At 43.4% G+C, this 22,533-nt stretch overlaps 1 protein-coding gene across 1 annotated transcript in view; it reads left to right on the top strand.

Moving 5' to 3' along the window:
• POLR1A (RNA polymerase I subunit A) overlaps positions 1–22,533 on the top strand; it is a 78,192-nt gene that overhangs the window by 8,981 nt on the left and 46,678 nt on the right. The window contains exons 3-12 of the mRNA XM_036223933.1: positions 191–340; positions 4,742–4,849; positions 5,764–5,849; positions 5,970–6,073; positions 10,578–10,664; positions 11,861–11,966; positions 12,260–12,422; positions 14,836–15,006; positions 15,138–15,260; positions 17,351–17,581. Of these exons, the coding sequence (XP_036079826.1) occupies positions 191–340; positions 4,742–4,849; positions 5,764–5,849; positions 5,970–6,073; positions 10,578–10,664; positions 11,861–11,966; positions 12,260–12,422; positions 14,836–15,006; positions 15,138–15,260; positions 17,351–17,581 (1,329 nt within the window). The remainder of the gene's footprint in view (positions 1–190; positions 341–4,741; positions 4,850–5,763; positions 5,850–5,969; positions 6,074–10,577; positions 10,665–11,860; positions 11,967–12,259; positions 12,423–14,835; positions 15,007–15,137; positions 15,261–17,350; positions 17,582–22,533) is intronic.

The following is a 22,533-nucleotide window of genomic DNA, read 5'->3' as shown; positions in this document are numbered from 1 at the left end:
AGCCTTTCCTATAGTAGAATGTTTTTTTTTTTAACATTTTATTTATTTTTCCCCCTCCTTTTTCCCTCCTCCTATAGTGGAATTCTTAAGGGAGTAAATGACTACATAAAAACAGAAATTGTGAGTATATTGAAAATCACCCTGGCTACTACATCTCTTTCTAATATTCTGCTTTCTCTTCCCTCTTCAGAAGCTCTACCTGTTGCTCCGGGGCTCCTGTTTAAACTGCCACATGCTGACTTGCCCCCGGGCTGTGATTCACCTCCTTCTCTGCCAGCTGCGAGTTCTGGAAGTTGGAGCTCTTCAAGCAGTGTATGAGCTGGAGAGAATTCTGAACAGGGTAGGTGGGTAGTGGCTGTCATGGAAATCAGGCAAGCAGAAATGGTGGGAATAAGAGCTATTTGTATGTAGTTTCTAAGAATGGCCACCAGCATGTTCGATCTTTATGTCTTATAGCTAGATATCAATAGCTATATGTGAAAACATGAAGCCATAGGATAATTTAAGAAAAATTCATGGAAACTATATAGAAATATCATTTTAACCATTGGTGAGCTTACCCTCCACCACCAGGATTCAGTGAAGGTTCATGCATTGCTTTGGATTGTTATTTCTTTCATCTCTTAATGTGTAGGGCATTTTAACATAGAAAATTCTTTTCCATGATACTTACTTTTTTTTTGAAGATTCAAGGCCAGTTGTGTCATAGGATTTCTCCCATCCTGAATTTGTCTCATTATTTACTCATTAGATTCACATTTTGGTAAGAATACAACCTACATGATTCAGGATACGTTGTATTGCATCATTTTGGGAAGCAGGTGCTATCACATTGTTCTGTTGATAGTGCTTACTTTGATTATTTGGATAAGGTGGTGATCACCAGATCTCTCTATTGTAGAGCTTTTTTTTCTTTGTGATTAATAATTGCTTCAGAGTTTTTGGTGTTATTATAAATGTTTAAAATTCATTTTCTGTTTGTAGATCAAAATATTACTCATTTTTGTATATTAATTTTTGTATGAAACAACCAAGCAAACATATCTCATCCATTCTAATACCTTATCTGTGCATTCTTTTAGAGTTTCAACATAATCATCACTGGTGAATAAATAGCAGTTTTATTTCTTTCCAATCTTTATGTCTTGTTTCTTTTACTTACCTTATTTTGGTGGCTAGAGGTTGAAGGAGTAGCATGCATCCTCCTCTTGGTTTTTCCTCACAAAAGGAAACCTTTCATCTTTCCTCTGCTCTTTCCTGAATAACTTAGCCTTAAAGACTCTTCAGACATTTAATGGGCCAAGCAGATAGGATTCAACATGGAGGCATGGCCTGGTATGAATTGAAAGAGTTCCAGCAAAATGAGAAAAGCATTCAAGGAGAGAGAGCGTGTGCATGTGCGGGCAGCCCAGTGTGGAATGTCAGAGCTCAAATAGGGTGAGGAGAATATTCATTTGGGATAAAGGCTCAGCATGGGATTTAGATGTCCAGGTCTGGTATGAAGGTACCCATGCTGGATAGCCCAGTGTGGGATATGAGAGCCCAAACAGAGTGAGGAAAAGGTCCCGAAGGAGGGCGTCCTGGATTGGGATGAGAGCCCAAGTTGGGCCATGCACAGGCAGGGGTAGCGGCAGTGATGGGAGAGTGGTTACATACAGGGAGGGGGATTGATCAAATAAGAACAGATAGTAAGGATAATGCCACCCAGGTTTCACACTAGCAAAGGAGGAAGTTACAAATACATGAATGAGAGAAGACCCAGAATTAATCCTGTAGTGTTAGAATGGAGTTAAAAGTGTCAGTGTGAAAGGGATGTGTGTGTGCACGCATATATTCCCTAGTTCTGTCCCTGAGAGGGTCTTGGAGCGGTGGTAGCAATGAACAAACCTAGTGCCTATGTCTTGGCATCTAAATACCATTCTCCACAAAAGTGGCTCTTTGAATAAGTGGCTGATTCTATGGCTGATGCAGAAAGTACAAGATGAACCTGAAATATTGTGCCAGAGAGCAGGGAAGTACTCAAAGAATGATGGGGATGTGTCAGAAGGACACAGGAGCTGGGTTAGAGGGCTCACACTGGCCAAATCTAAGACAGTTTGAGCATCAAAATGAATGATGATAGTAAATTATTATAACCCACCAAATAAAGTAGAAACCCATGAATTCCATGAGTTCATACTGCTGTAAATAAATGAACTGAAAATTTAAATATTAGGCTACTTATACATTTCAAAGTACTGCCCCCACACACATAATCTTCATCAATTACAAAGAGGAGGGAAAGAATAACTTCACGGTGGAGAAGTCTGGCAGTCACCTCCTTGCTCAAGTGGCAAAGCGAACATCACCTAATGCAATAAATTGAGCATCACTTCTGGATTTTCCTGCCAAAGATACAGGAGCTGAATCTGATCATAAGGAGACATCAGACACATACCCAGATTTAACTCTCCTTTAATCTTCAAAGTATTAATGTCTTCAAAGTTTGACTAAGGAGACTAAAGAGACAAGTGGGTACTTTTGCTATAAAGAACATTATTGGAGAATTGGCAAAACTTAAATGGTATCTGAGGATTAAGTAGTAATTTATTAGTGTTAATTTCTGGGTTTTGATTATTGTATTGTCATATTAAAAAATGTTCTTGTTTGTAGAAAATGTTCACTAAAGTATCTGGGCACAATGGGACATTAGGTCAACAACTTACTCTCAAATGATTCAAGGAAAAAAGGTTTGTTATATGTACTTGCAACTTTTCTGTAAATTTGAGAGTGTGTCAATATAAAAATAAATTACATCAAAAAAAAGAGAATAACAACAGGGAAACAGTTCAGCATATCACCAGTAAGTATAACATTTGCTGAACTTTTATAGAGCCTTTTTATTAGATTAAGGAAACTGTTTTCTATTACTGTTTTGCTAAGATATAGCTGAATGTTGAATTTTATCAAACATTTTTTCTGTACTTACTGAAAGTTTCAGGTAGCTTTTCTCTTCTAACCAGATCACTTGGTGCTTTAACTCAGTTCCTTTTCTCATGTTAAAATAACATCAGATTCCTGGGATTCCTTTTTCTTGATAATTTACCTTTTTAGTATGTTGTTGGATTTGGTTTCCTAAGATTTTGCTTAGGAGTTTTGCACCTGTAATCATGAGTAACATTGAATTTGGTTATCTAAATTATGTTGGCCTCGTGAAATGAGTTAGGGAGGTCTCTTTCTCTAAGTGCTCTGAAAGTGTCCAGGTAAGATGGGAGACGGTACACCAGCAGGGTGCTGCCAGACACTTTCCCTTTAGTGGGTGTCCTCACGACTGGCCAGGGGCTAGTCTTTGGCTCTCCAAGTGGCTGACTGTTCAAGAGCAAAAGAATGGAGTATACCGGTGGACATGACAGACACCCTAATAGAGGCCTATGACCTGAATAAGAGTCAGTTTCTTTTGTGACAGTTCCGTGGTCCCAGCTCCTGGAGACTGTCAAGGACATGCCTCTTTAGCACCAGCAAAGCTCAGAGTTGTGGTTTCCCACTAAGTGGTTGTGGTTTATTCAGTCTTCCAAGTTCAGATGCAGTCTAGCCAGTAGAGGGCATTTTTACCATCAGCAGTGCTGCCTAATAACACAATTGATATTTCCACTGTTATCAGATTTTCAGGGAATGGAACTGAAAAGTTATCCCAAAATCAAACTTGTCCAAAAGAGACAGAGAGAGAGATTGATTTTCTTAAACCTTTACTCAGAGTAAGTTATATTTTTCTAGGAATTTGTCCATTTCATTTAAAATTTCAAAATTATTGGCATAAAATTATTCATGATGCCTACTTTAAGAAATTTTTTTGTAAAATATACCCACAGAAATGCATTAATCATAAATAACAATCTAACAAATAGTTACAAAATTAACTATCACCCATATACTCACGTTCAATGTCAAGATATTATCTATGTCCCCAGAAACTCTCTTCTGACCTTGTGTGCTTATTTTTGACAGTTTTTCATTGTACGTAGAAAATTCTTTGTAAGAATAATTCGAGGCCTAGGGCACTGCTGCCTTCCTCCACAGAGGCTTCTTATTGCTTCTGCCATGTGCTTGGTGGGATGGGACTATCGCAGTCCAGGGTCAAAGGTGATGACTTGTAGGACTGGTGGGTGACTGGAATGCAGGTGTTCTGTTCGAGGGTTGAGGTGTCGTTCTGGGAGGGAAGGCATCCTCTTAGATTCCTATTGTTGCACTTGCTCTAGGCTCTGACTTCTATCCCCTTCATCACTTGAGGCCTCCAAAATGAGAAGTTCAAAATTCCTGAATTGGAAAATGTGCCCCAGGCCAGTGCTGCCATGCCTCACAGCTTCAGGGAACTTTCTGGAAGTCTGTCAGTTTCTTCCCCAGAGGGACATGACTGCACTGAGGCTGCCCTGGAGCTGAGCAGTGCAGCAGCCCTGTATCAGAGTTGATGTGATCCCATGCTCCTTGACCTCCCATAGTCTTCTTTTCCCTTCAGTTAGATCCGGATACTCCTCACTGTCCTTCAGCGCTTCAGAGCTTTAACATTTTGAAAATATTTTGTCCTTGATTCTTTTCAGTTTTAGGTTAATAGCTTCACTGCTTTCAGAATGCAGCATAGCAACCATGAGGTTTCTCTCTCTCCCCTCAAACTAAATTCTGCCCCCTTAGCGAGGCTGGCCCATGGTGCCGCTACTCCTATGCTTATTTTACTTTGATAATATGGTTTTTCTACTTTGTTTTTCAGTTTCTGGAAGAAAACTCTGACCCTACTGCCTTTGAAATTCAGGAAGAGTTAGAACGATATACAACCAAAATTGTACAGAACAACCTCCTGGGATCCCAGGGCGCACATGTAAGTTACCCTGGCTCTCTTTTTCTCAGAAAACTCGGTTTTTAGTACTGTCATTCATGCATGCTTTTGGCTTCCCAAAGTTGACCTGGTAGGGTTTGAATCCTGCCTCTGCCTCTTATGAGGCCTGTGACCTTGCAAATTACATAACTGTCCCTGAGCCACCATTTTCTCATCTTCGAAGCCTGCCCACAGGACCAGTGAGAAGACTGGATGAAATTAGGTAGTGTCCAGCAAGGTTCTGGCTTATAGTTTCACTTTGAGAATAAGGCCTGTGTCCTCTTCTCCTTTTTCTTTAACAGTATAAACCACCGCTGCCTCCCTATTCCCCTGTAGCACCTCTGTAAGTAGTGAATCAGTGGTGTAAGGAATCAACCTACAGGACTAATTTGAAATCTGATTCCCTCTGTTCCCAAGTTCTACACCAGAGGTTCCAATTTAAGTGGTCCAGGGTAGGCCTAAGTGGAATTATAAAAACTCCCAAGTGGTTCTCATTTGCCAGGCCCAGAACCACTCATGTAGCTTAACTGTGAATGTATCTTTCTCAGGACCCTGAGGTAAATCTGGGGGAGGCAGCAGGGAAGGAACTCCCACTGCATCTAGAGAGGTTGGTTTTGAAGTAACTAGCATTTATTGAGTACTTACTTTGTTCCAAGTTCCCCTACTGCATTCACGATCTCTTTATCTTAGTAATATCTTGGTAAGGTGGTTTCTAGTCTTCCCATATTATAAATGAGGAAACTTAAGAAGTTTCTTAGTAGTTGGCATAGCCTGCCTATATTAGGGTTCTGTGGGATATTTTGTTGAAAAAGGGGGTGACTTCCTCTGATTTTTCAAAAAAGGTGAAAACTACTAAATGAATACCCACTGGATTCTCTTCAAATGGCACTCTGAGGTTCTTTGCCTTTTTTTAACAGGTGAAAAATGTCTGTGAGAGCAAAAGCAAACTCATTACTTACTTCTGGAAGGCACATATGACTGCTAAGCGATGTCCCCACTGCAAGTGAGTATTAGGGCTCTTGTCTTTCCCTTTCCTGAGGTGAAAGCCTCTGACCAGTCAGTCACAGCTATTAATGTCCTATTGGGTTTTTCTCTCCTCAATCACAACTGTCCTCATGTCTAGGACCGGGCGGTCAATTGTCCGAAAGGAGCACAACAGCAAACTGACAATCACATATCCAGCCATGGTGCACAGGAAGGCTGGCCAGAAGGACACAGAGCCCCTGGGTAAGCAGGCGCTAGGAGGCCCTCAGCCATGTTTCCCATGTATGCATGGTTATCAGATTTCTCAAACCTTGGGAATACCTGGTCCTCTGTGCCCTATTTCTCAGTTGTGTGCTTGTGGTGGGCCAGTAGCGGACCTGTGTCCAGGCCTTTTAGGACTGGTGGGGATTCTGGTGAGGGTACCCAGGCCTGGCCTCTCACAGCGAATGAGCTGGGCTGCGTTATGAGATAGTGTCATGTGGGCTGAACAAGGTGACTTTTGCTTCAGGTGGTTGTTTTCTGAAAGATTTTGAAAGAAAAATGTAAGTAATATACTTGGCAAATATTTAGAACCATTTTATTGTCAAACCAGTGTGGATTTATTTTGAAGTAAAATGTAGGTGAATTTGAAAGAACTGTGATCAGAGAACATTATCACATCCTGCAGGCTGCTCCTGGTTATCCACTAAATTCCTGGGGTAAAGTGTCTTCCTCAGCTCTTCTGCCCTTGGGATGCTTCAGGAAAAAAATTGACAGACTGGCTTAGTACTCCTGATTTTTTGTTTTTGTAGTAGTCAGTTTGTTTAATTTTTTTTTTTTTTGACGTGAAGATTAAATAAGGTGTTCCATTTGAAGTACTAAAATCATTACCTGCTATGCAGTATGTGCTCTGTAGATGTAAACTGTTTATTTTTATTGTATAGTCAATGTGCTAGGATGGGAAAAGCATTACCTGTGACTGACACCTCACTCTGCTACTTATTCTGAGTGGGCCTAGCAGTTAACTAGACTTACTAGGGAAGGTCACTTTTTGGAGCCTCAGTTTCTAACTCTATTTAGTAGCAATAATAAAACTTCTTGCCCAAAGTTTAGGAAACTTCATGTGTGAAAATCCATAGGGCATTGTCACTAAACTTTATGTCAGAGCTTGAGAAGGTGAAAGAAGCAGCGAAGTAAGTTATCTTTGAGATGTATAGTCTGTCTTTTATACTGAGGACTCTGGCAAGGCATGGAGTAAATAACTGTCTTAGTCTGTTTGGGCTGCTTTAGCAAAAATATGATAGACTAGGGTGGCTTATAAATAACACATTTATTTGTTCACAGTTCCAGAGGCTGGGAAATCTAAGATGGGGGAGCTGGCAAATTCAGTGTCTGGTGAGGGCCCATTTCCTCATCGATAGCTAACTTCTCCCTATTACCTCACAGAAAGGGGCAAGAGAGTTCCAGCCTCATGACCTAACACCTCCCAGAAGCCCCACCTCCCAACATCATCAGCTTGGGGGTTAGGATTTCAACACATGAAACATGGGAGACAGAAACATTCAGACCACAATAGTAACAAACTTGTTTATTACTTTTGAAAAATCCTTTTATTTTAGACTACTTTTAGACTTATAGAAGGATCGCAAAGGTAGCACAGAGAATTCCCATATGTTCTTTTTTTTTTTTTTTAATTAAAATTGTTGGGGTAACATTGGTTAGTAAAATCAAATAAGTTTCCAGTATACTCTTTACTCAGTTTTCCCTAACGTAACGTTTTAGATCACCATGGTGTATTTGTCAAAATTAAGAAATTAACACTGGTACACTACTATTAATGGAATTACAAACTGTATTTGAGTATTTCCAGTTTTTCCAGTAACATGCTTTTAATGTTCCAGGATCTAGTTCAGGATACCACACTGCACTTAAAAGCCTATTTAATTTTAACAGTTTGCAGTTGACCACAGGGTGGATTTTCTTACACTTACACTTACTTTTAAATAGTCCTTAAAATGATTTTTGAGGTTTGGAACTGTTGCTCTATCCCTTACGATGCCTTAGAAAATGTTCACAGATTGAGAACAAAGATGGTCAGATTTCTAGAAGATAGCTGTTTCTTTGGGGCTAATATCTAGCAGTCAAGTAACCTTTCAATGCCTTTGTCAAAGCCATTCTTTGAAGTAATCTCTTACTGCAGCTCTGGGAATATGATGATGCCAGCCAAACGTCTGTACATTCAATCAAGTCAACAATAGTCTTCTATGGCTCTAGGATTGCGTTTTTGGTATTTAGCAAACATTTACTTTTTGAGCACTCAGCCATGTGCTAAGTACACGCTTGTGGCCGAGCACAGTGCCAAGGTAGAGGCCTGGCCATGCGGCCTCTGCTCTCAGAGGAGGCTGCAAGAGTCACAAGTCAGTAACTCCAGGGAGCAGGTGATGTGGAGGCAGGTGAGCGTACTGAGCAAGGGTCTGGCCACATTCCTGGTACCGAAGGGAGCCAAGCAGTGACTGTGCCTCCGTGGTCTCCACTAACAATTCATCCCACGAGGAGAGCCATAGCTCGTGAAATGCTACATATGCTCCAGAGTGCTCCGTGAGCCCCATAGTGCACACTAACATTTTAAAATGAGAATTCTTATAGCCAAGACACTCCACCAAGTGTGATCCAGTCTTCCTCAAGTTATTTAACCTCCCAACCCCCTTTTTCTCAAGACAGCTCTTAGAGTTGAATGAAACACACTTTAGGGTTGTTCTGAACTCCCATCTAGGCAGATTTCATTTTTTATAGGCTGTGAAAATGTCTTGTTAGGGGCATGGCCCATATGAGGCAGTAGTTTCCTGCAGGTCACTTCTGACTCAAATCTTGTGATTAAACAACCCCAGTCTGCCTTCATGGAGGTTAAACTGTGGTGGAGGCACTTCATGTACTGGCAGCTCTGAGACGGGAGCTGAAGAGCACCACCAGATTCAGCTGATCTTCCTTAGCCCTTCTAGCCTATTTGGTAGGAAAGGAAGTTTAGATAGTTGTTTCCAGAAATGCCCACAACATTGTTCTTTAGGGGTCTTTTTTCCCCACTGAACATACAATACTGTGGTTATCCCCGAAGGTCAGAGCCTCTTTTCATTGCATACCCACACTTCCTTCAATTGAATTAACTAGTTGAAATGTTTTGCTTTATTAGGAATCCAGTTGTTAAATGTGTAGAATCCTTGACCTAGCAATTCTGCTTCCATGACTTTATCCTAAGAATTAGACATACCCACAGTATTATTTATATAGTTTAAAATTAGAAATGACTTAAAGGCCCATTTATAAGAGAATAATGAACTAAATTGTGGTATATCTATTAATTGTTATCTAAGTTACAGATTTCTCTAAGAACTTGTAATAACATCCTCCACAGATGGTAAAGAAACTAATTGGAGAATTAGAGGTGTAATGAAGCTGGATTTTACAACTATGGGAAAAGGCAAAAGAGTGAGGTTTTTAAGTATAGATTATCTTAGGATATTTTGAGCATTCATATTCAAGGCAGTGACTTTTTATCTGACACAGTGTACTAGATACTGTGTCTGCTGCTGTGAACATAGACACAACGGTGTTCTTGCCCTGATAAGTACATAAAAAGGGAAAACTGAGCAATATTTAATATTTGCGAATGTACCCCTGGAGTTGATTGTTTGTTTGTTTGTTTGTTTGTTTTGCTTTCCCCCCCCCTTCTTTAATTACTCCCACCCCCTACTTCCACCCCTGACCTAAGGATGTCGCTATCTCCCTTTTTTTTAAGAACTGGATCTCTGAAGGTGGGAAGTCTCCCTCCACATGCTCGCGGCATGCACCCAGGGCCTGGCGCACCTGGGGTATGGTCCGTGGCTCCACCTGGGGCGTGAACCCAGGATCTTCTACATGTAAAACAAATGTACTAACCATTACACTATGGAGCCACCCCCTGAAGTTGATAGTTTTGAACTTAGAGGCTATCACATTACTTATATCTTTGTTAACCATCTGAGTGCCTGGAGCCCGACCTGAGTGGCAGCCCCAGATCTGATGTTCTGAGTCAGCCTGGGTGTAGCTGAGAGTGTCCCGGAGGGATCTTGCTTGATCTGAGAAACCAAAATCAGTCTGCTCCTCACACATCAGCATAATATATGTAGAAGAAATTGAATATACATTTACCCATAAAAATACTCATACTCATCTATAATTCTCTTTCTGTGAACATTTGTGGCAAAAAAGCCATGCGATAAAGTTATTTATTATAATGTTACTTATAATAGTAAAAATCCGAATCAACTTACATGTCCAACTATAAGAGTATGATTAAACCACCTAGGAAAACGTCCTCTCAGCAGAATATTATGCAGCCATTAAAAATGATGGTCAGGCAAAAGCTATGTGGTAACGTGAAGAAATGCTCACTAAATGAGCAACGTTGTATACAGAGTTGATCCACAGTTGACAACTGTCTAAAACACTTGAAACTGAAGGACTGGAAAAGAATATGTAAAAGTGATACGAATGATATGTGATGGAATGGTGGATGATTTTTTTCTTTTGCTCTTTTGATTTTATACATAGTTATATTGTTTTCATTACTTTAGATATTAGATTATGGGGGAAAATAGAGCTGAGAATATGCTGTCCTAGAGTTTGTGGTTAAATTGCAGGCTTGGCAGGGTGGGGAGAAAGAATTGCTAAATCCTATTACAAAGGAGCACCTGTAATTATATTATGCTTTGATTCCCCTCCTCGACTCTAGGAATTGAGGAAGCTCAGATGGGAAAACGAGGGTACCTGACACCTACCAGTGCACGAGACCATCTTAGTGCCCTCTGGAAGAATGAAGGTGCTGTACCAGCCTAAAGAAATAGCCTGTTACCTTCTCCTGGCTTTAACTTAACTTCCCGGATTCATTTATCCTGTCGTATTTTTATTTTTTCGAAGTTGTAATTATTGTAGATCTCTGCTAAAATTAATTCATAGATTTGGAGCAGGCTTCAGCCTTCACTGATACATTATAGAGTAGAGAAGGTCTTGTACCTCAAACCGTGAATTTGATAATTGTTGTAACTGAGCCTGGTCATTAAATGACAGCTGTTTAATACAGTTGACATATTTCTAGAAGGTTCAGTGCGATACACCTTATTTTCAATGCCCATAAAAGGTTTTTATTTTTAAAAGTTTCTATGGGAATTCATTCTATGAATCAAAAAGTGAACTCATTAAATATGTCTTTTTTTATTGGTATTTTTCTATATTTTAATTCCCTACAAAAAGGAAAATCTTCCATTTCCTTTTTGAGTGTATAACAAAACTTATGCAGTTATCTTCAAGCCTTCGCATTACCCTCCCTCTGAGATTGTATTTCAGAACACTGGAAGTGACCATGTGTAAGGATAAGCACTTAAAAATGAAAATATTGCTTAAGGGATAAGTGATGTCAGGGAGAAAAAGAGCACACAATGTAGTGTGATCGTTTCTGTGGCAGGCACTAACACATTTTATTCATTCTCTGTAGCGTGTGTGTGTTTTGTTTTTGGTCACCAGATACTTAAAATAATACCTTTGAATCCACAGAAGATCCCTTCTCAGTAGCATTGTCATAAAGTGTTTTTGTTTTATTTTTAAGAAGGCTTTTTTTTACTTTGATTTTTTTCTTTCCATGTTTCAAATACATTTTTTATAAATACTAAAATAATTTGTGTGTGTGTGTGTGTGTGTGTGTGTGTGTGTGTAAGTCTGATAATCCAGGCGGATAATAAGCAACAAGTGAAGCTTTTTGTTTCCCTTCTCTGCCCATCTCAGTCCCCGGGCTAAGCACTGTCATCCCTGTGGTACTCATCCCTAAACTGTCCTTTAATCTGTGTGTAGGCTCTTAACACCGAGAAGCTATTTTTTGCTCATTTATATATATAAAAAGTGATTTTATTCTACATATTGTCTTATATTCTCATTTACTTTTTTGCTTTTACCTAGTAAAATGTTTCAGCCATCTCTGCCCTCATAAATTTAAATGATCTTTTTGTTTTGTTTTAAACACAGGATTCTTTCTGAATTTCCTTTTTTCGGGACTGGAAGATGTCGGCATGGAGTCCAGTTTCAGCCCCAGTATGTTCTTTCTGGATTTCTTAGTGGTGCCTCCCTCAAGGTAATGCCTTTTAATTGACTTTATTTCGCCCATAAAAGATGTATTGAGTAATCGAATGATGACGCTGGGAGAGGATGGAAGGATGAAGGGCACCGAGAAATAGAGCAGCACTTTTGCTTCCAGGTTGCAGGTGTGGCAGTATTTTCCTCTTTATCCTCAACGCAGTAGGAATGTTGGTTGTCTTGAGTGTGGTGGGGTGTGAATTGCTTACAGTGGGGGTGGGTGAGAAGCTGAAGAACATGACCCCCCACACACACACTAAACATTCATTGGTTCCATGTGTCTCCCTGCAGGTATCGCCCTGTCAATCGCCTGGGGGACCAGATGTTTACCAATGGCCAGACGGTGAACTTGCAGGCTGTCATGAAGGACATGGTTCTGATCCGAAAGCTTCTGGCATTGATGGCTCAAGAACAGGAGCTGCCATGTGAGGTGGCAGCACCTGACAAAGATGAGGTCAGGGCTGCCTTGGAGCTGATGTCATAAGCATATACACACTTAGTTCTAACCGCCTGCAGTGGGCGTGGACACTGTGGCTGTCTGGACACGCTGGTTGGGATTGCGTACAGCTGTGTGTGGGCTGTTGGTTGGGGAAAACATAGGTAATGTCAGGAGGAAAACATGGAAAGGTCTGAGTTCTGCCCCAGTGACCTTGGTTGAGTTGCTTTAATTTTGTGGATCCATCTCTACTATAACATGGGTATGGTTTATGGTGAGATTTTACACATAGGCTATTCTGGGCCACCTGCCCTTGGCAGCTCTAGAAGGAAGAATTTGCTTCCCTTGGGTTATAGTACTCGATCTTGAGTCACCCAGCTTTGTTCGGGGCTTATTAAGATCTCCAACATTGGGGTCAGGAAGGCAGGGTTGTGGAGTCTAGGAATTTCCCAGAACAGGACTGTTAGGTTTGAGGCCTCAGCTTCCTCCTCAGTAAATTGTAGAGCTAAATTTATGTTTCCCATTTCAGCAAACATTCCTTGAGCTCCTGGGTTATAAAGATGAATCAGGCGCTCGCTCAGAAGGGTTGCCGAGATCACTAAGGTCTTTCCCAGCTCTGAGATGCTCTTTAGATGCAAATAAGAAGGGCTTTCAGACTCCTTTCTAGCTGCTGGGACAGTCCTGCTATGAACCAGGCTCATCACAAGGTGGCAGCACTGTTTGTCCTGGACACTCACTCTGGGTTACCCAGCCTTTCCGTTTGGGGTTGTCTTTGGTTTTGCTTAAGTTTTATGGTTTGCTGGTGTAGGTATGCTTTAAAAAATCCTCAGTATAAGAAAATCTGCCATCTGCAGGTCATAATCTAGTTTAGGGAAGAAAGCTATTGGATGACCACGTCAAATGATCAAAGATAAGAACTTTATTTTGTTGTCCCTTCAAAATAAGGTAGTACTTTGTCTTTAAAAAACAACAACAACAACAACAACTGAGTCTCTACAGAAATAAACAGTATTCTCTCTGGAAGGTCTTTGCATGCCTGGCATGGGCCAGGCGCTGTTCTAGGCACTGAGGATACCCAGTGAGACAGTCTTACTCATTTCATAAGTAATCACGTGGCCCTGAGTTAGGTAATACCATAGCAGTGAGTTAGGTTGACAGGGCCCTGTCATCATCAAGGTGACCATCTCTCTCAGTGAAGCTCCTTCAGCCAGAGCAGAAAATATATCTCCTCTTTCTATGACTAAGGATGACCCTCTGTTCCTCTAGGTGAGGCTAAGCCAATCTCATCACTAGTGGGTTCCATGACATTCGCCCCCCGCCCCCACCGCCTCCAGCTCCGAACACCCTGACAGGTTTCTTCTCTCATCTGACCCACGCTGGAGGTCATAGGACCATCTGTCTATCTCCTGTGTCATGTCTTGCCAGATGGGGCCAGTCGGTGGCCAGATAGCATCAATAGGTGGTGCTCTAAGGCAGCTTAAGGCCTCAGGCCTGTCTTCTGGGAAGGTACTGGAGAAGAGGAGGAGGCAGAGCCAGGGACAGAAAAGGATTGGTTAAATATTCTAATGAGGCTTGGGGATCAGCCAGTCACTTGACATATCCCAGTTGGGGACCCACATCTTAATTGATGACATACAAAATCATATGGCAAACACTTTTTCCTTCTAAGAAATTTCCCACCTGCATTTTTATAAGTGCTTTGAAAGGATCAAGCTTTTCCAAAACCATAAGTAAAGCTGAAATTCCATATGAGAATCTGTTAACTCCCAGGATAAAAGCTTCATAAAGAGTGTGGATGTAGAAAGAATTTCTTGGAATGCCTTAAAAATTAGATATTAAAGGGCTTTAGCAACTGTTGCTAGCAGTTTGCTGAATCAAGCTACCATGTTGGAGAAGCTCATGTGGCAAATAATCAAAGCCAGCTAGGAACTGTTAGCTCTCAGTCTGGCAGTCTTTAAGGAACTAAATCCTGCCCACAACCTCATCAGCCTAGAGGTGGGTCCTTCCCCAACGAACCTTCAGTTGAGAGCCCAGCACTGGCTGACTCCTTCATCATAGCCTGGGAGATGCTCAGAAGCAGAGAAGCCAGAGAAGCTGTGCCCAGATTCCTGACACACAGAAACTGAAATGATAAATGTGTGTTGGTTTAAACGAAAAGAAAGCAGACTGCTTATAAATTCGAGTTCATTTTACTACCAGAAAGAGACAGTCTGGTAGATATGTAATGGGGCTGATTGATATTTTGTTGATGCATACTGACAAGATGGATCTCTTAGCACTTTTACCACAGATCTAGCAGTTGCAAAAGACATAATAGCACACTCCAGAGCTCATCATTTGTCAGAACTAGAATAAAAAAGGAAATAAAACCAACCCTGGCTTTTTTTGAGGTTTTTCCATCATGCCTGTTTTCTTGGTTATGTTTTGCCAGGAGAAAGACTCTTCAGTTGCTATGGACCGATCCTTTTTGAATATGCTTCCAGGCCAGTCCCTCACAGACAAACTATACAACATTTGGATTCGCCTTCAGAGCCACGTCAATATTGTGTTTGATAGCGAGATGGACAAATTAATGATGGAAAAGTATCCCGGCATTAGACAGGTGAGCAGTAAGTTGGATCTTCATTGATAGCCGAAAGGGTTATGTAATAAACATCTTTGTATTGAAACAAGAAAATAATAAACATGTTTGAGTTTTTTTAATACTTTGTGTTGACTTGTTTCCCTGTGAAGACCCTAGAGAAGAAGGATGGCTTGTTCCGAAAGCACATGATGGGGAAGCGAGTAGACTATGCAGCCCGCTCGGTCATCTGCCCAGACCTGTACATCAACACCAATGAGATTGGAATCCCCATGGTGCGTATGAAGGGACCTCACCTGCTACCCTTGGGCGGCAGATGGGAGTGTCTAAGAGAGCTAGGGAAGTGTGTAGCAGATGGTGGTGACTGGGATGGGGACAGCTTTTACCTCTTCCTGGACAGGTCATTTGTAGGGGATGTGAGGCTGTGTGACGGCATTTCTCTCCTTGCTGGCTCTCACACCTACCCTGAGGAAGACCCACTTCCTGGGCCACTACGGAGCTGACTGTAGGGTGTTCCATGTCCCCGCTCACATATCTTTCTTGTGCCTGTCTTGGACCAATCTTTAAATCTTCCTAGTCAAATGGGCTACATGACAGAGATGAGCCTGAGGGAAAAGGGGATTTCCATCCCTTGTACTCTACTTGCTTCAGGAGTCAGGAATGTTGGTTGCCAGGGAGACAGAGGGGAGTGGGCCCCAGAGAGGAGCCGTGTGTCCTTGGGGTAAGCAGTTAGCCCCATCTACCCATTAGTGTTTCCTTGGGGAGCCAACCTTTTTTTTCACTTCCCTACCAGCTCGAGCTGTGGGGCTCATTAGCAGTAGTCCTTTAATCGACTTCCTCCTTAATGAGTCTTGAGGTCAATAATACGAAGATGGTTTAATTCCCTCTGTGGTAAGTCTCATTTCCTCATGCTTTGCCCCCTCTGCTGCTCTCGGGTGAGTACTGGTAATGAGCAGAGTTCAGCTGTTCTGATAGCCTCATGTGTATGCACTGTTTCATTTCTCGGGCACACTTGGGCTTCCTGGGCAAGGGCATAATGAACATGAGGACAAGAGTCAGAACATTCAGTCTTGTGCCTACCACCTCCTGAGAACCATAGGTCTTTGCATCCAGAAGCTGGTCAGTGGCAGGGAAAGGCATTGCGAAGGCCAGTGGCACCATTCCTGAGTCTGAGGCCCTGAGAAGAGGGGTCTGTGACCTGTTTGTTGCTTTCTCTGGACAGAGGGCAGGGGCTACCCCATTGGCTTTGGCCTCCTGGCGCCTAGAGTGTCCCGAGCTTTGGGAGAGACCTTTAGCATTGCCTCCGCTTTCCACTTTCAGAGGTACTGGGCCTCTCTTTCTTGGATCTGGGCTCATTTGTTTGTTAATGGCTTGTTCCCTGACAGAGACTTGGAAGTTAACCCCCATCCCCTCTCCAACATGCCCAGGTCTCAGGGCTGTGGTGGCTTGGAGTTGTTACTCAGTGGATGGCCATGAGGAGCAGAGTATGTGAAATGGTCCTCTTGGTCCCGTGTAGCACATCCTACCCCTAGGGCCCTGTGGAGAGGTGTTATGGGAGCAAAGAAGGCGAAATAAATTCGCAGAATAAGCTAGAGACTCAGCAGTGAACCACACAAACTAGAGTATCCCCTGTGAAGCTAATATTCCAGTGGCGGAGACACATAAACAAATACAGGAATGTAAACACTGTCAGGTGGTAGTCAGTGCGTCAGCAAAAGTAGAACAGGCTATAGGGAAAGGAGCAAGAAGGTCTCTCACAAAGTGCTGTTGGAGCAGAGAACTAGACAGAGTTTAACAAGGTCCTTTGCATAGGACTCCCCAGAGTCTCTGGTATATAGTTATATGCATTTTCATCTCAAATGCCGCCTTGATTGTAGAGGCTGCTGGAACTGCTGAGTAAAGAGATTCTGATGCCATATGTGGGTTCAGGGCAGGGATCATGATCAGTTAGTAATGTCTGTTAGAGTGGAAGGGGGTGTGGTGGTACTTGAGGGCAGGCATTTGCCACCTTTCTCAAGCTAGCATCCCATTCTGTGTTTCTTTTGGGACCCAGGAATTTATTGGCATATAAGGAAATGAGGAGGTTTTAGAGTGAGTTAAAAAAATTTTAATGTGTAAACTGCAATATGCAGGTCATTCTCTTCGGTCAGACTCTGTGGGAAGGAAAGCCCAATCTCTGTTCCCTTAAAACCACAAATATGGAAGAATGGCTCTGTGGAAAAGACAGGCAAGATGTTGCTTTACTCCTTGAAGGACCTTTTTGGCTAATAGAGCACCTGCACGTCTTGGAGAAAAAGTCACATTTTGAGTCAGTGTAACCTTTCTCTGCCCACTCTGAGTTTTCATAACTACTCCTGGTTTTCAGGTTTTTGCCACAAAGCTGACCTACCCTCAGCCAGTTACCCCCTGGAACGTTCAGGAACTGAGGCAAGCAGTCATCAATGGCCCCAATGTGCACCCAGGAGCTTCCATGGTCATCAACGAGGATGGCAGTCGCACAGCCTTGAGTGCCGTGGACCTGACCCAGCGGGAGGCCGTGGCCAAACAGCTTCTGACACCAGCCACGGGGGCGCCAAAGCCCCAGGGGACAAAGATTGTGAGTAGTGGGCAGATTCAGTCAATGACTGCTGGCCATCGGCTCTGGCTCCAGTGAGTGTCGTGGCAGGAATGCTCTGTGAGCCTCCCCAAGATGAAGCTTCTCCCACATGTGGGTGTTCCTCTGGGGCTTGGTGGTTCTTGCTTTATCTCTGCAGTCCAGCTGGGGCCGCTAGGGCCTGGACACCGTGATCGAAGCTTCATTTGGCTGCCTTAATGCCATGCAGCACATCAAGGCCTCAAGAAAGGTTCTTTAATAATAACTCAGTTGTGGTCCTAGGGCAGGAGAATTTGCTGTCCTTGTCCAGGGCTACTCAGGCTGGTCCTCAGGTCAGCAGCAGCAGCAGCAATGTCCCTGGAGCTTGTAAGAAATACACATTCGCCTTCCTTTTAGCCTCCCCCCACATACTGGATTAGAATCTCTGGGAATGGGGCCCAGGAATTTGCATTTTAACAAGCTCTCCCTCAAGTTTGAGAACTGACCCAAAGGAAGTAAATATTGTGTCAGCGATAACTGACAATTGACAGGTTTCATCTGCTGCTTCAATTTCGGATGATTGCTAGTATTTGCCCATAGTACTGTGTTAAGGAATCCTGAGCTTTATTTGGGCTCCACTGGCAAGAGTATATGACTGGTTAACAATGTCATTTGAGAGAATGAAATTGGTGGGTGACATCATTTGTGTCCTTGTCAAATAGTAGCCACTACATGGTGGCAGAGAGTAGCAAATGACCCTAACCAGGTGGTTGTGGTAGAAGTTGGAGTTAAATGGATTCAATTTGGGTTTAATTTCTGGGTGACAGCCCAGAGTCAGGGCGTGACTGACTGCGTTTTCTTCACTTCTCCTTGCCCTCTGACACATCTAGACCAGTGGCTGACCAGGTCTTTAGCAATGGGTCTAAGCTCTGCTGTTTCCTCAGCCATGAAAGAACCTTGGAGGAGAAACAGAGGAAAAGGAAGTGCTCTTGGCCTTGTCATGGGGACCACTGGTTCCCACCGCTCTTCTTGCAGCTTGTCGTCTTGCTTCCTCCCCATCTTGCAGCTCTCTTGATGCAGAACAGTTAACATGCCACATGGTTTCTGGTTTGGTGGCAGGGGACACATGCAGGACATGCAGGAACAAATCAAGTCACCAAATTTTTTCTTATCTAGTGTATTAAGTAAGATTTGTGTTCAGGCTCACAGGGTTTCCTGCCTTCCTTAAGTGCCTGGTGTTTTGCTAGGAGCTGTGTGAGAGCTGTAAGTGAATTCAAGGTGTATTTCACTTAACAGTTAACTGAAGTCAAACATTGAAATCGTGCCCATAGGAAATTTTGAGAGAAAAATTGAGAGTGGAGAGCAGAGTGGGGTCACGTGGTGCTGAGTGAGGGCTCACCACCTCCTATGTACTGCGCTTGGACAGGATCCTGCCACCCTGGAATTTACTGTGTCACCATCAAGGAATGAGACTGCTGAGTGCTATGGCAGACACAATAGGAAATAGCAATGGAGGACAGTGACTTTATTTACATGATGCTCAAGAAGAAAGGAGTTTGAGGGCATTGTGTAGGGTGGGCTGGCAGGGGGCTTTGGAGTCAACAGGAAGCAGGTGAGGGACAGCCTGAGGGCTGCTGGGGAGCCAGGGGTGAAAGCAGGGGATGTTTCAGAGGGAGAGCCGGAGGACTTGGCGATAGGTGAGTGTCAAGGCTGCGGAAGAGAGGAGAGGTGAGAAGGAAGCCATGGTTTACAGAATGGGAGAATGGGAGGGGAGGACCCTGGACGGAGTGGCACCTGGGCCCTTCTAAACTGAGGTGATCATGGAGAATCTCAGGGCCCATCTTGCATGAAAGGTAGAAATGCGGGACTTGGATTAGGGGGCCACAAAGTTAAGACTTGAAATTATTAGAGTGTTAAATCCTTTAACCACAGAGTACAATGGAGAGAGAAATGGGGGAACTGGGAAGTTGGGCCTCAGGAAGCTGAGGGAGAAGAGAGTGGTGTCTGCATCTGTCCTCTCACACGTGGGCGCGGGGTTCTTCTGGGTCAAGATCAGCCCCTGGGTATCTTTGTATCTCCCAGGGGCACTTACTAGATATTTGTGAGGTAAATATGAAATTCAGATGAATGAGGAAAATGAGAAGATGCATTCTATTTGTCCAAATGAAAATCACCTATGATCTAGAAGAGCAATTCAAACAAAGGGGAAGGAGCCAGGTTTCAGAACCTTTGTAAGTCAGTGAAGGCTGTAACTAAGGACATTTGAAGAAAAAATAGAAGAATATAGGGGTTTCTGACACTGGGGTATGAGGCTGAGGCAGCTGCAACAAAACTGCTTCGCACGGTCTCAGTTACAGCTATAGGGTTGGAGGGAGGTGAGTAGGCTTGGGAGCTTATGGAGGGACAGTTGGCCTCACTGCCACACGTTGGTCAGTTCATGGGAAGTGACTGAAATGCATTCTGAGCAGCAATGAGGTGGTTCGAGGTGGGCCCAGTTGCTAGTCTTCCAGCTGAATCTCCAGCCGTGAGTACACGGTCCCTGCCTCTTCCTCCAGCCTCACCTCTCAATTTGCCCCTCACACTGCAGCCATCCCGTCCATGCAGGGCTCTTTCTCCCCTTCAGGCCTCATGTTTGCTGACCCCTGGCCCTCCCCTGGACTCCCCCGCTAACTTCTGCTAGTCCTGTTCTCAGCAATGCCCTCCTTCCTCCAGCACAGGGGTCCACAAACTTTTTCAGCAAAGGGCCAGATAGTAAATATTTTAGGCTTTGTGGGCCCCGCAGTCTCTGTTGCAGTGACTCAGCCCTGCTGTTGTAGCATGAAAGCTGGTACAGGTGGTATGTAAGCAAATGGGCATGGCTGTGTTCCCCAAAATAACTCCATTTACAAAAACAGGTGACTGGCCTGTGGACTATCTATCGTTTGCCCCTCTCAAAACTGTGTGGTCCCCCCCATTGTGTTCCCACCACACCCTTATCCTCTCACGGCTCTTATCGTGCACTGTGTGTGCACCCGTCTGTCTGCCCTTGAGTTCCCATGAGGATAAGAGCAGGGTGTTCTGCTCACCAGTCGGAAACTCCTGTGGAGTGGATGAGTCTAGGCTGAGGCACGGGAGGCTTCGAGGCATGAGGGCCACGCTAGACCTGACGATGAGGCCCAGGGGCAAAAATAGGAAAGGACTTTATGAAGGAAAAGTAGTTCTGACATCAGGACCTGAGGACTCAGGATGATTGTCTTTATTCTCCAAAAACTCGATCATGTTATATATATAATACATACTTATAAATTTCATCAAAATACTCGTGCACTTATAATAATTTATTTGTAATTCGTAAAGACTTTCGTCAGTGGCATTGTGTATAGATCAGGGCTAAAGGGCTGGGTGAAGTCACAGGTCCAAGTGAGGATGAGAGAGGTTAAGAGATGGGAGAAAAGCATGACCGAAGGACCTGTCTCCCAGGAGGTATGAAATTTCTGCCCCTTCCCCTGGACCTTGTAAATGGAGGAGGAAGTGGGCAGAACAGCCAAGTCTCATTTCTCAGCCCAGCAGTCTGCCAGAAGCCGATTTTGGCTCTGAGTGTGCCTCTGAAAATTCTGACCCGGGCAAAGGGGCATGCTAATTTTCACTGCAGTATTTATTTAGAGACAGATGAAAAAGGAAGGACTTCAGGTTTGGTTTGGCGAGGGGAGTGCCCTGTGCTCCAGAGCTTCTGTTTGAGTTGGCGGGTGCCTGCCAGTCTGGCCTGCGTGCCTTCCCAGCTATGGGGTTTGCTTATGCTGGAGGATGTCTCGAATTTGTGAGGCTTAGATCTGAGGCCCAGCCTGGGGTTTTGAGCCTGGGCCACAGGTCGGGCAGTTACTCCCTTGAGAGCCTAAAGAAATAAGACCTTGAAAGGCAGCTCAGGCTCAATAACATGCCCTGGGCAGATGCTCTTGGGAACCCTCAGAGTCCAGGTCTGCCTGCAAACACTGAAGTGGAGGCAGGGAGGGGAAGGCTTGAGTTCCTTGGGGTGCAGAAAGACTGACTCTGCATCAATTGTTTTTGGAACTGCCTTTTAGAATTTGTGAGGTTTGCTCCCCTCCTCCACAGAGTTGGGGGAAACTTTCAGCCCAGATTAGTAGGAATGGGAGGAGGAGGTGGGGGGCATCTCTTATTAACTGTAGCCTCTCTCTTTCTCCAACTTCCTGATACAGCTTCATACATGTGGACAACATGAGAAGACAGTAGCCTTGGAGAACTTTGTTGTTCCCTCAGCCTGTTATCTGCTGGGATTTAGAGGAGAACTGGGGTGAGGGGAGGTCTTACCGAGTCTCCATGATTCCCCTGGGCTGCTAAGGGGGCCTACAGAATGGTTGAGGTAGCAGTTTCTCATGCATTTGTTTTTTAAAATACCGTTTTTATTCATCATTTAGAAAGCCCGGTAATTTGTATAAGATAAAAGGCAGTAAAAGGCTTAACAGGCCTAATGTTAAAGTCGGCTTTGTGGGAGGAGGTGTTCTGTCGGCTGGACATGACCAGTGGTGAAAAAAGTGTGAATGGTGGTTATCTTTAAGGGGTCAAATTACTTGTGGTTTTTATTGTCTTTAAATTTGTCTGTATTTTGTTTTTTTCCACAATGAGCATATCACTTAATAGTTTTTGCTTTCTTTAAAAATACTTGAAGATCTTTTAAAAATTTTTACAGAGGTAAATACCTGCTCATTGTAACATGAACAATACTAAGATGTTTAAAGGTAATAATAATGATGTAAGGATCATCTGTGCCTTACTCGCCTTCCTCATGCGCCCTTGGTCCTAAGGAGCCCAGAGTAGCAGCTTAGTGAGGAGCCATACATCCTTCTCCCCTTGTGTGTATAAATACAGAGTTGGATCGGGTTTTGAATTGCCTCAACCTAGCACCTTAGCTGGCATCTGGATTTTTTTTTTTTTTTAACTGGAATACATTATTGCCATCACTTCAAGACTGGTAGAGATTT

This window comes from Rousettus aegyptiacus, unplaced genomic scaffold (assembly GCF_014176215.1).
Source record: "Rousettus aegyptiacus isolate mRouAeg1 unplaced genomic scaffold, mRouAeg1.p scaffold_m13_p_7, whole genome shotgun sequence".
NCBI classification, from domain to species: Eukaryota; Metazoa; Chordata; class Mammalia; order Chiroptera; family Pteropodidae; genus Rousettus; species Rousettus aegyptiacus.
The sequence above is the reverse complement of the archived record's forward strand: the minus strand, read 5'-3'. Positions and strand labels throughout refer to the sequence as shown.